This window comes from Petaurus breviceps, unplaced genomic scaffold (genome assembly GCF_028583685.1).
Source record: "Petaurus breviceps papuanus isolate PSGF00001 unplaced genomic scaffold, PetGlider_PUasm1.0 91041, whole genome shotgun sequence".
Classification (NCBI taxonomy): Eukaryota; Metazoa; Chordata; class Mammalia; order Diprotodontia; family Petauridae; genus Petaurus; species Petaurus breviceps.
The window spans coordinates 13,815,174-13,828,901 of NW_027187400.1; the positions used below are offsets into that span (position 1 = coordinate 13,815,174).

The following is a 13,728-nucleotide window of genomic DNA, read 5'->3' on the forward strand; positions in this document are numbered from 1 at the left end:
AATTGCTATCATTTAGAGAGAAGCAAATCAAAACAACTCTGAGGTACCACATCACACATATCAGATTGGCTAACAGGATAAAATCAGAAAATGACAAATGTTGGAGAAGATATAGGAATGTTGGAACACTAATTCATGGCTGGTAGACTTGTAAACTGATCTAACAATTCTGGAGAGCAATTTGGAACTATGCCCAAAGGGCTATTAAATGTCCATACCCTTTGAGCCAGCAATACCACTTCTAGGGCTATATCCCTAAAAGATCATAAAGGACCCACATGTACAAAAGTATTTATAGCAGCTCTTTCTGTGGTGGCCAGCAACTGGAAATTGGGAGAATGCCCATCAATTAGGGAATGGCTGAACATGTTGTGGTATGTGAATGTCATGGAATACTATTGTGCAGAAATGATGAGCAGATTCAGTTTAGAAAAACCTGGAAAGATTTATATGAACTGATTCTGAGTGAAGTGAGCAGAACCAGGAGAACATTGTACACAGTAACAGCCACAATGTGCAATGACTGACTTTGATAGACTTGGCCCCTCTAAGTAATACAAGGTCTTAAAACAATTCCAAAGGACTCATGATGGAAAATGTCATCTACATCCTGAGAAAAAAACTTTGGAGTCTGAATGCAGAGCAAAGCAGATTATTTTTTCTGTTTGTTTTGTTTTGTTTCTTTCTTTCTTATGGTTTCTCCCATTCGTTCTAGTTTTTCTATACAACATGACTAATGTGAAAATATGTTTAATAGGAATGTATATATAGAGCCTATATCATATTGCATACTATTTTGGGGAAAGAAGGTGGGGGGGCGAAAATTTTGAAACTTATGGAAGTGAATGTTGAAAACTGAAAATAAACAAACTAACTTTAAAAAAAGAAAAAGAAAATACTTTTACAGGAAGAGGGAGAAGGTGAGGGGGAGTGAGTGAACCTTACTCTCATCAGAATTGGCTCAAAGAGAGAATAACATATACACTCAGTTTAGTATAGAAATCTATCTTACTCTACAGGAAAGTAAGAAGGGAAGAGGAGAAAAGAAGAACGCATGATAGAAGGAAGGGCAGATTGCACTAAGAGGTAATCAGAAGCAAAGCACTTTTAAGGAGGGACAGGGTGAAAGGAGAGAGGAAATAGAATAGTCAGGGGAGAATAGGAGAGAGGAAAGCATGGTTAGCAATAGTAAATGTGAAAAAACTTTGAGATAACTTTCTCTGATAAAGACCTCATTTCTCAAGCATACAGAGAACTGTGTGAATTTGTAAAAATAAGAGCCATTCTCCAATTGATAAATGACCTAAAGGTATGATCAGTTTTCAGATGAAGTAATCAAAGGTTTCCATAGTCATATGAAAAAATACTCTCACTATTGATTGGAGAAATGCAAATTAAAACAATTCTTAGGTACTACCTCACTATTAGACTGACCAATGGGACAGAAAAGGTAAATAGCAAATGTTGGAGGGGAAGTGGGAAACATGACACATTAATTCACTGTAGGAAAAGTTGTGAATTGATTAAACTATTCTGTAGAGCAATTTGGAACTATGACCAAAGGGCTATGAAGCCCTGCATACCATTGGACCTCGCCTACCACTACTAGGTCTGTATTCCAAAAGAGATAAAAAAAAACAAAAAGGAAAATGACCTAAATGTACAAAAATATTTATAGCAGTTCATTTCTAAGTACCAAAAATTAGAAGTTGATGAGATGCCCATCAACTAGGGAATGGCTGAACAAGTTGTGGCATGGGATTATGATGGAATACTATTGTACTATAAGAAATGATGAGTTGTATGGTCTCAGCAAAACCTGGAAAAACTTGCATGAGTTGATGCAAATTGAAATGTACTGTGTACAAAGTAACAGCAGTATTGTAAGATAATCAGCTGTGAATGACTTATCTATTCTCAGAAATACAATGATCCAAGACAATTATGAAGCACTTATAATGAAATATACTATCCATTCGCAGAGAAAGAACTTACTGTGTCTGAATACAGATTGACGCATACTTTTCACAACTTTATTTTCTTTAGATTTTTTGTCTGTTCTTTCACAACATGACTATTATGGATATGTTTTGCATGACTACATTTATATAACCTACATCAAACTGCTTGCATTTTCAAAGACAAGGGTGAGGGTGAAGGGAGGGAGGAAGAGAATTTGGAACTCAAAGATTTAAAAATGAATTTAAAAAATTGTTCTTATGTGTAACTGGGGAAAAATAAAAATAAAATAATGATAAAGAAGAAAAACAAACCAAAACCTAAAGAGGAGAGAGTAATCAGCAATGTCAAATGTAGAAGAGAAGAGTAGGAGACAGAAGATTGGAAAAAAGACTTGTGATTTTGAAGAGAGTAGTTTTGCTAAAATGATAAGGTTGGAAGCCTGATTGTAAGAGGTAAAGAAGAGAATGACAGGAGAGAGGCATCTTTCATAGATGGACTTTTCCAAGAGCCGCCAGAGGACAAACTGCCTCCTTGCTTGCTGAACACGGTGTCTTGGAAGCCAAGACAATTGCTTGCTGGACAGCTTATGAAGGTTGGTTCTTCACTAGGCTTGGCTGCCAGCAAACTCAACTAAGGGCCTCGCTTATGGGACCTGGGTACTTATGACCTTGGAAATCTTACAAGACCAGAATCCATCCCATTCTGCCTCCAAAATTCATTCACCTGTGAATACAGAATCATTAAACACAACAGAGAAAAACACCAGCACCATGTCCTTACAACCTACAGGCAACCAGCCAGGAAAATAAAAGCCTGAGGCCCCTGCCCATGCAGAGGCCACAGCAGTTCCTCCTCTTCCTCACTCAAAAATCATCTGGAGAAAAAAAAAGGGCAAGTTCCTCTGTTGGAGTCTTTTGTATACCTGCTCATCTTAATCTCTTAGACTCCCTAACTTTCTTCATATCACACCTGAATAAAAGGATGCCTCATTCTCCACAATTTCATCTCCATTCTACCTCAGCTATCACAATCATAAAGTCATTTGGAGTCATTTGTATTTATTTCATTTTTTTCAATATTGAATTATTTCCCTCTTTATCTCTTCCTCTATCCATTGAAAAGACAAGAAAAAACAAAGTGTAGTCATTTTTGTTAATTTGCTCATTAGGATGACTAAAAAAAAAAGAAAAGAAGAAAATATGCTTCAATTTATATTATGATTCCATGAGCTCTTACTCTGGAGGTGGATAACATATTTCATCATGAATTCTTTAGAATTGGGGTTGGTCATGGTGTTGATCAGAGTTACTAAGTCTTTGAAATTTTATTATCTTTAAAATATTGCTGTTATTGTATAAATTGTTCTCCTCACTTCAGTTTTTATCAGTCCACACAAGTCTTCACATGTTTTTCTGAAATTGTTCACTTCATCACTTCTTATACCATAGTAATATGCCATCATATCCATATACCATAATGTGTTTTGTCATTGTCAATTAATAGGCATCCCCCCAGTTTCCAAGTCTTTGCTATCACAAAAATAGCAGCCATGAATGTTCTTGTACATATGGATCATTTTTCCCTTACCCATTCAATTCAACACAAATTTATTAATCCCTACTCTGTGGCAGGTACTGTGATGAGCCCTGAGGATACAATTAATAAAAAGGAAAAAGAAAGATAGTTGCTGCCCTCAATGAGCTCAGTTACAATCTAAAGGGAGAGACAACACATAAAAAGGGACAGGAAAGGGGAGAGTAGGGAGGGAATTGGAATTGGATGGGGGGGTAGGGAGTGTGTTCTATGGAGTTGAAATCTGGCAGAGCAGCAGATACAGAGTGTAATAGAACAAAGTTCCATTCTTTATACTCTATAAAGAAGGGCATTGGGAGAAGTTTGGTACTCCAAGAGGACCTCCAGTCCTCCAGTAAGAGCACAGAAGAGATTGAGGATGATTGTGTCAATCAGAGATTGAGTTAGCAGCATGGTGGTGAGTTTAGAAGAAACCAGGCAGGGAAGCAGATGCAAAGTGGAGTGAGCTTTCTTTGATCTCTTTGGGATACAGACCTAGTAGTGGTATCACTGGGTCAAAGGGCACAGTTTAATAGTTTGGGGGCATAGTTCCAAACTGCTTTCCAGAATGGTTGGATGAGTTCATAGCTCCAATAACACTGCATTATTGTATGTATTTTTCCACAGTCCCTCCAGGATTCATCATTTTCTTTTTTTGTCATATTAGCCAGACTGATTTGTGTGATATTGTTTTAATCATATTTCTCTAGTTATTAATTGTTTAGAGTATTTTTCATATGGTTTTTGAGAACTTGGATTTCTTCCTTTGAAAAGTGCCTGTTAGTATCCTTTCACCATTTATCAAATGGCTAATGGCTCTTATTCTAGCTCCCCAGATATCTTAGAAATGAGACCTTTATCAAAGAAATTTGCTGCAACTATTTTTCCATTTCCTCTTTTTTTAGCTGCATTAGTTTTGTCTGTGCAAAAAACACTTAATTTTATGTAAGTAAAATTCTCTATTTTACCTACTGTGAACTTCTCTGTCTCCTGTTTAATTACAGAACACTTCCTCTATGCATAGATCTGACATGTAATTTCTTCCATACTCCACTAATATGCTTATGATGTCTCTCTTTACATCTAAATCATTTGGGGTTTATCTTGTCATAATGTATGAGATGCTGGACTATGTCTGGTTTCTGCCAGACTACTTTCCAGTTTTCCCAACAAATTTTCTTGAATAATGAGGTCTTGCCACAATAGCTAAGATACTTGGGTTCATGAAAAATTAGGTTACTATATTCATTTGCTTCAGTATTGTGTAGGCCTAATCACTGATTAACATTTTTTACCTGGTGCCAAAGAGTTTACATAATACAGCTTTCTTTATAGTATAGTTTGAGACTTGGAACTGCAAGATCCCCTTCCTTCCATTTTTTCAATTCCCTTGATATTCTTGATCTTTTGTTCTATACGATGAATTTTATTATTTTTGCAACTTCTATATAGTAAATAAAGTGATAGTTTGGTACTTTGACTTGTTTGGCACTGAACAAGCAAATTAATTTAGGAAGTATTGTCATTTCATTATATTGGATCAGCTTACACGTGAACAATGGGTATTCAATGTACATCTGTATTTATTTGTGTGAAGAGGGTTTTGTAATTGTGTTAATATAGTTCTTTTCTACACACTTCATAGTTATTTTGGTGTCTCCCTGGGCAGAGATGAATACAAGACAGCAGCATTAGGAAGGAAACTTGCTGCAGTGATGGATGATCAGTTTTCTGTGATGAAATATTTGGGAAAAATATAAAGAAGCATGGAAAGATCTTCATGAACTGATACAGAGTGAATGAAGCAGAACCAAGAAAACAATAAACACAATTACAACAGTGTAAATGGAAAGAACACACTAAAAAGTGCATTAACAAAATTATAAAGATTCAGCAAGTCTCAAATGAAGAGATATGAAAGGACCCCGACCCTCTGCAACCAACCATTCATGGAGTTGGAAGGTCCAAGGGTATTATACACTGTACATGATTTTTTCAATGTATTTATCAGTTTGGGGGTTGCTTTAAAAAATATATATATGTGTGTGTATGTGTGTGTGCATATATATATATATATATATATACATACATATTTCAGTATGGCAACTAGGAAGGTGAAAGAGGAGGAAAACCATAATAATGTAAGAAAAAGAGACATCAATAAATAGCTATTTGATAGATAAAAAACATAAATAGATGAATGGATGAATGAAAGAAAGTATTCCTGGAATTGTCCTTCTGTTCAATTTATATTTTGCCTTTGTCACCACTAATTCCCGTACTGGTCCTCTATTTCTCTCTGTGGTTTCTCCCATTCCAATTAGAGAGTAACCTCCTGAAGAGCAGGAACTATGCTAATTTCCATCTCAATATCCCCAATGGACAGCACAACACCTTGCAGGTAACAGGACTTTTATAAATGTTTAATAAATTCACATCTTTTGAAAATATTTATTGTGTGTCCTGTGTGCAAAGCTCTCTGCCAACACAGTGGGTGATAGAGACAAGAATAAGGCAGGATTAAAGTCTTCAAGGTGAAGAGATTTGTGGAAAACTGGAAGTGAATAAATTGTTTACATGGGGTGAGATCCACCTTAGCCAGGCTGGAATGTAAACGTAGAAGCTGGTAGACAAGAGCACGTTAGAAAAGATGAAATCAAGAATTTTTCCCAAATAGTGTGAGTGTAGCGACTGCCCCAGAATTACATGCCCTCTCCCTCTAACCTGCACAGGACAGCAAGAAAGGAAGGAACAGGGAAGGACCAGTCAGGCTTCTGCCATGCAAAAATGTCTCTATACAGCAGTGGTCTCCAAAGTTGGGGCCAGACCCACATGGTGGGCCACAGAGTATGTTCACAAGGTTTTAGTGACTTGACCCCAGACTACTGAGGGCTCATCTCCAGCATAATCATCTTCAATCATTGGTGTTCAGTGACTGTACTGAGTTCCAGTTCCTCAAAGCTATTGTAAGCAAATTCAACACAGAGCCTGTGGATGCTCACTGGCAAATCTCCACAGAACCTCTCAAACATGCTTACAACCTATCTCTTGCATCACGACAGCAAGCTCTGTTCCCCAGGGAAGTTCCCTCACTTGATTTTGTTTCCTGCTCCACACACTTTTCAATTTCAATAGGAAAAGGCTGAGCAGCACAGGATGAAAAGACCCATAGCAATTGCATTTTCTTTCCCCACCAGTCACACCCCAACCTGTCTCTCTTCCAAACTGGCCTGTTTCCTTCCTTCATTCCAGCTTCCCATTATCTCAGTCTCCTCCTTATCCTGGAATCTTAACACAATGAAAACAGGTCTCTTTAAAGAGATGATCCCTTAACTGACAATCTGATGGTCTTTTCCGTTGTAATCTTTCTTCCTTCTATGCAGCATCTGACACTGCTGACTGCTCTCTCCTCCTGGATACTTAAAATCTCCTTTCTGAGCTGGGATGACTTTGTTTTCTCTCCTTGTCCTCTTACCTGTCTCACCACTCCTAAGTCTCCCTTGCTGGATCTTCTTCCATATCACTGCCCCTAAATGTGGGTGTTCCCTGGTTCTGTCCTGAGCCCTCTTCTTCCTGAATACACTCCTATTTTGTGACTTTATCAGCTCCCCTGGCTTTAATTCTCTTCTTCATGAAGATGGCTCCCAGTTCTATATATACAGTTCTCACATCTCTCTCGGTCTCTCTCTATCTCCCTGTCTCTCTCTCTTTCTCTCTGTCTCTCTGTCTCTCTCTGTCTCTGTCTCTGTCTCTCTCTCTCTCTCTGTCTCTCTGTCTCTCTCTGTCTCTGTCTCTGTCTCTGTCTCTGTCTCTCTCTCTCTCTCTCTCTCTGTAGCATCAAGCACCCCAGCGTCCCCAGGGTGGCTGCCAACATAGGTTCTTGGATCTGCTTTGATAAAGGAAAGCAACTCAAAATGGGTTAACAAGCTTACTTTAATCAGTCAAACATATATCGTTTACCTAGTTCAGGGGAAAAAGGTCAGCACCCCGAACTTCAGAGGATACAGACAGAATTATCAAGACAGAGAAACAGATCAAGTAGACAGGTTTCCAAACTGTCCAACCATTACATCCATACCAAATCAACATCTGGGTTTTTCAAAGGGGGGGGGGGGGAGGCTCTCAACAACTTCCCAGAGTATCATCTGATCAAATCACAGAACACTTCTCAAAGTGAGCCCCAAAGCAAAGCCTCACATCAGGGATTATATAGCCTTCTCCTGGGTCAGAGAATATAACCATCCTCTTGACCCACTGCCCAATCACACAGCATCAAGGTGTGGGCATTCCTGAAAACCAAGCCTCCTGCCACAGATTCCATGTGACCACATTCAGCCTATTAGGAGGCAGAGTATATTTTCAAATCAAGGAAGGTTCTCAGAGTCTCTTAAGCCTATCAAAGGGCCTAAGGGCAGGGAAGATCTTTAAATTTGCATTTCCATTACATTCCGCCCCAAGATCTTTCATGCCCATAGCATAGTCAATTTACTTTTGAATTAGCACTAAATATCTCTTAGGTCACATTTTCAAGATACAGAACTAAAGTTACCAAAGTGGCCACAGGGCCTTAAACAAACACAAAGTACATAGCATTATCACCTCAATTCAAAACAAGAGTCCAAATAAAGTTCTCTTGGGTGGAGGGGGATGTCCTTCCCCTCACATAGTTCCAGCCCCTGCTTTCAAGTACAGAGAGGGGGCTGAGCAACAAAACCAACAAGGTGGGGTCCTTGGGGGTCCACGGCACTTCATCCCACACACCATAGTCACAAGTCCATCCTCCCCCTGGGTCCCAAACTGTGGGATGCAGCAAGGAAACACATTCAGTGCCCCTGCTTTGCTGCTCAGTTCTTATCTTTTCCTGTGGCTGAATTCTGAACTCCTGGGTTCTTTCTCCTCCCACAGGTGACAGCCGCTCCTGGCTTCTGCCCAGGTCCCAATGCAGGCAGCTCACCATTCCTGCTCTCAGCTCAGCAAAGTCTGCATGCAGGCCATTCTTCTCTCCTGGTCCATGGCTCCACAGGGTCACAGCTACCACAACTGGGAAACAAACAATTATCCCAGCCCCCATACTTTCCTTTTACTCTGCAGATCCCATCCTCGTCACCATTTTGTATCAGCAAGCACCCCAGCATTCCCAGGGTGGTTGCCAACACAGGTTCTTGGATCTGCTTTGATAAAGGAAAGCAACTCAAAATGGGTTAACAAGCTTACTTTAATCAGTCAAACATATATCGTTTACCTAGTTCAGGGGGAAAAGGTCAGTACCCCAAACTTCAGAGTATACAGGCAGAATTATCAAGACAGAGAAACAGATCAAGTAGACAGGTTTCGAAACTGTCCAACCATTACATCCATACCAAATCAACATCTGGGTTTTTCAAAGCCAGGGGGGTTCTCAATCATGGCTTCCCAGAGTCTCATCTGATCAAATCACAGAACACTTCTCAAAGTGAGCCCCAAAACAAAGCCTCAAATCAGGGTTTATATAGCCTTCTCCTGGCTCAGAGAATGTAACAACCTTCTGGACCCACTGGCCAATCAAAAAGTATCTACTGAAAAACAAGCCTCCCACCCCAGGCTCCAGGTGCACTTTAGCCTAGACAGGGAAGATCTTAAAAATTTACATTCCCATTACACTCTTTCTGTCTCTCTTTCTCTGTCTCTCTGTCTCTCTCTCTCTCTATCTCTCTCTCTCTGTCTCTCTGTCTCTCTCTCTCAGTCTCCCACCATCATCTCTCCCTTATCAAGACTTACCTTTTTCTAACCCAATGTCCCAAAGCCATCTCAAACACCACATGTCCAAAACAAAACTCACTGTCTCTACCCTCTGAACTTCCTAATTTCCACTGAGCATGTAAATATCTTTCTAGTCCCCAGGCTCTCATTCCTGGTATTATCTTGGGTTCTCAACTATCCCAAACTTCACACATCCAATGTTACCAGATCATTCTACCTCTACAACATTTTTTTCCTATCCATCTCCTCTTTGCTCTAATAGCCAAAAAATACCCTAATGGAAACCTTCCTTATCTCTGAACTGGACAATTTGAGTAATCTCCTAAACACTCTCCTGCCTCATCTCTCCCCTTCTAATCTGTCCTCCATGAAAATCCCAAAGTGATGTTCCCACAGCACAGGTCTAACCATGTTACTTTCCTACTCGATGAAGTCTAGTGATTTCCTATTACCTCAAATGTATATGATCTTCATCTCATCCTTTTTCTAACCCCTATTTTTTTTGCCTTATTCTTTTGCCTCTTTCTCTATTGCTCTCTCTTTCCCTACATGACCATAAACACCTCATGGAGGCTTCTGTGTGGAGTGAACATTTGGCTGTGGTGCTAAATGACTGACTGGGGCTTTCCGAGTAAGTAGTCCAGGAAATGTTTACAGAGGTGTAAGTGGCCACAGGTCAAATTCTGAGGCAGGATAGAGTGTCCAAAATTGGAAGGCGTGTCCACCAACCATCCTTGAGGCACAAAGTCCCTGAATCTAACCCAACTGAGTGTCAGCACTCAGCCTATCACTATAATGCCATCAGCCTTCCCCCTCTGGGAGAATGACTGCTGGGAGACCTGGAAGATCTCCTTGTGGCCTCCCAGAGCAGACTCTGGCTACACCCTTTCTTCCTACAAATGTAGACTGGTTTCTGGGAATTCCAAGCCTGTGGGTAGAAATGCACAGCTGCCTCAGAGTCATCCTGGATCTATATATGGAACTTCTCTGCCTTGAGGACCAGTTAAGCTCAAGAGCCCTGCAGTGGACAGATTGAATCAAGAAACAGCTAAAGGCATCTGGAGCCCCAAAGACCAGAGGAGTCAGAGAGTATGTGTCTTGTGTTTGTGTGATTCTTTATTATTATGTATGTTTGGAGCATGGAGGGATTCTTGACCTGGTATCTGTGAACTTGCAGTTTTGAAATATTTTGATAACTATCTTTGAATATGGTTCAATGGTTTCCTTTGTAATCCTTCACATTTTATCTTATGAATCTAAAAACGTGATTCTGAGAATGGGTCTACAGCCATCACCAGAAAACCAAGTCCAGGACATAAAAAAGTTAAGAATCCCTTGTTTAGAGGGCCTGAGAACCTTTCTCTGTGCCAGTAGCATTCTGCATATGTTCATTTGTCTCTGTTTTTCTGTGACCTTGAGAATTATGAATGTATGAATTGAGGTGACCTGAGTGTTTGCCTCTGTACCTGAATTATAATATATATAAATATAAATGAATATATATATATATAGAGAGAGAGAGAGAGAAACAGAGAGACAGAGACAGAGAAACAGAGAGAAAGAGAGACAGAGAGAGAGTATTTTAGCTGCCCGTTTGTGTAACCAATACAGTGTTGACGCCTGAGAGGAGGGGTGTGGTGCCTGGGTAATAGGTTTCTATGAGAATAGAAATTTCATACAGGGTTTCTTGATCAGGCAGACGTTGCAGTAGATGGCTCCTGTGGTCCTTTCTAATAAGAGTAAGGACCAGTTATTCTCCCTCCCAGATGGCAGGATGGGGTAGCAGCCCCAGAGGTAAAGCAGGAATGTGGGGACCTGAGGGGATGGACATCAGGTTTATACTTTCTCCTACAGAGGGTTCAAAATGAAGATCATCTTTCTGCTAGCTGCTCTAATCGCCTGTGGTAAGAAGTGACCCCATGGCTGACCTCTTCCCAGGAAATCAGCCCCAGGAGGGACAACTCTCAAGTTGTATGAAAATGCCTCACCCAGCATCTCTTGGGTTCCCTAGCTCCCCCCATTCCTTCAACCTTGCAAATTCCAATTAATTCTTCACCATCTCTTCTTAGATGCTGGGTGGAAAATAGAGAAAATAAGATTCTCTGCTCAGATGAAGGGTGGGGAAGGACAGACTAAAGCAGTAGTGGATAAAGGAGACACAAGGGTGATCACATCTGACCACTGGTCACTCTTGCAGGCTTATCTGATGTGCATGGACACTTGCTTCAATTCTATAATATGATTGAGCAAGTCACATGGAAGAATGCATTGATTAACTATGGCTTCTATGGTTGCTACTGTGGCTGGGGAGGCAAAGGATTCCCCAAGGATGCTACTGACGGGTAAGCTGCTGTTCCCCAGCCCTGCCAAAAGTGGCTACCTTAGCTGCCTTGGAAGTAGGTAGGGCCCAAGGCAGGGGCATCAAAGAAATGAATTTCTAGGATAAAATGATAGAAGAGTGTTCTTCTCCAGCATTCCTTGGAGTCTTTATATAGGTTCCCTTACAATCCAGTAGGAAAGATAATAAAGAAGCAGATAAGTTTTCAGAATCAGAGACCCTCCATTAACCAGAACAAGATTTGGAACTGAAAAGGACCTTTAGAGACCATGTAGTCCAATCCCCTCATTCACAGATGAGAAAACTCTGAGCCTAATACCTCAGGGGTCATGACTACCAAAGCAGGCTCATTCCACCACAGCAGGCTGCCTCCTGGGTGGCCTCTCTGAGTGTCCTGCTTGCTGACCTCCTGCTCCCCAGAGGAGGACAGCACTCAGCAGGGCTTCTTTCTTTAGGTGCTGTTTGGTCCATGACTGCTGCTATTCAAAGCTGATGGATGAAGGCTGCAAGCCAAAAACACAACGCTACAGTTTCCAGTACCAGCATGGACACATCAGCTGTGGTGAGATAGCACACTACAGTCAGGCACCACTCAGCACTCCAGATGTGTAGAACACTAAAATGGTGTCTGGAAGGGCACTGCTCCAAATTCCCTAAAAATGAAGGCTGCACTCTCCCCTCAGACATGGGGTTTCCCCTGGGGAAGGGACTGTGTCTCCATCAAGGCAACCCATAAAGGGACTCAGCTTGGCAGGGCAGGGTGATGGTGGTCAGTAGAAGAGACAATTACCAACCATTCTGGCCCATTTATTTCTCTGAACTTACAGGGCCTGGAAACTACTGTGAGATGGAAATCTGTGCCTGTGATCGAAGAGCTGCCTACTGCATGAGGGAAAACCTGCAGAGTTACAGTGTGATGTACCGCCACTACCCCAACTGGCTGTGTACACGGAATGAACCTGAATGCTGATAGCTTCTTTTCCTCTTCCTCAGAAAGAATTGACAAGGAGTCACAAAACTCTGATTCCAAAGCCTTTACCCCCTAATCCACAGGATTTTTACATTTCCTTTTCTAAACAGGATTTCTTTGACTGAATCAGGATTCAGATTAATCAACAACTGCTTGCTCTGGGCCAAGCATTCTAATGTAGTTACCAAGCCCAGTTCCAGAGGGCTGACGATGAAACCCATGTCCCTTCTCTCAGGAGAGAGGTGGAAAAGGAGGGACGTGAAAGCCACACCTGGAGTCTTGTGCTCCTGGGACCTTTGCTTTGGTTTGGTTTATTCTTCTTCTTTGTTATGAGGAGGGGGGTGGTTACTGGGAAGTGTCAGTGATATGAAATAAAAAGTATCAACAAAATGTTGGCTTTGCAGTTTTATTTTGTTTTTCATCGGTCCCATGTGGGCATGAAGGAAATTTGCTCTGTACTGGTCAAATAGGGGATGAGAGGGAGGAAAGGAAAACAGGAATGGAATGTGTTTCTGCCCTGTCCTACCTGGTGGAGCATAGAAGGAATTCACATGAGATAAGACTGGCAAAGTGAGATGGTGATGGATTGTGAAGGGTCTTGAATGCCTAAGTTAAACATCTGAACTAAGAGAACATGGAGGTTTTTAATAGAAGAGCAACATGATCAAAACAAGGAATGAGGACGATAACTCTGACATCAGGTAAAGGAGGAATTAGAAGGGGTAGGGTTGGGGCTGAGGGGAGAGCAGACACCCAGTGTAATGGACCTCTGGTACAAAAGAGAGAGGGAAGCCATGAAATTTAGTGTGCTGCTCTTATAGTCCAGAAAACGTGGGTTCAAATCCTACCCCTGGCACTAACTAGCTTTGTGATCATGAGAAAATCAAAGAATCTTGCTGAGCCTTCCAGCTCCCACTTCTAGTATGACCAGGTGGGGAAGCTAGGGAGTAACTGGCTATTCCTCCCCTCAGAGTTCTAGATGTAACTCTGAGCTGTCGTGAAAGTTCACAGGTCCCTACCAGTGGGCTTCCAAAGTATCAATTAACATCAATTGGCCGATCAGATTTCATTAGTTTTTAGAAATAGGTATTTACCAAAATGGTGTATGGGGTTTTCAAGAGCACTAGCCTGGTGTGGGTGCTGCTGA

At 41.1% G+C, this 13,728-nt stretch overlaps 1 protein-coding gene across 1 annotated transcript; it reads left to right on the forward strand.

Annotated features, from left to right (window-relative positions):
- Positions 1–10,205: 10,205 nt before the first annotated feature.
- Positions 10,206–12,971, forward strand: LOC138154419 (basic phospholipase A2 Sms-N6-like). The gene is made up of 5 exons (XM_069079165.1): positions 10,206–10,362; positions 11,128–11,177; positions 11,471–11,615; positions 12,067–12,173; positions 12,439–12,971. Exons 2-5 carry the CDS (start codon positions 11,138–11,140, stop codon positions 12,579–12,581), a joined length of 435 nt encoding a protein of 144 aa, XP_068935266.1. The 5' UTR covers positions 10,206–10,362; positions 11,128–11,137; the 3' UTR covers positions 12,582–12,971.
- The last annotated feature ends 757 nt before the right edge of the window (positions 12,972–13,728 follow it).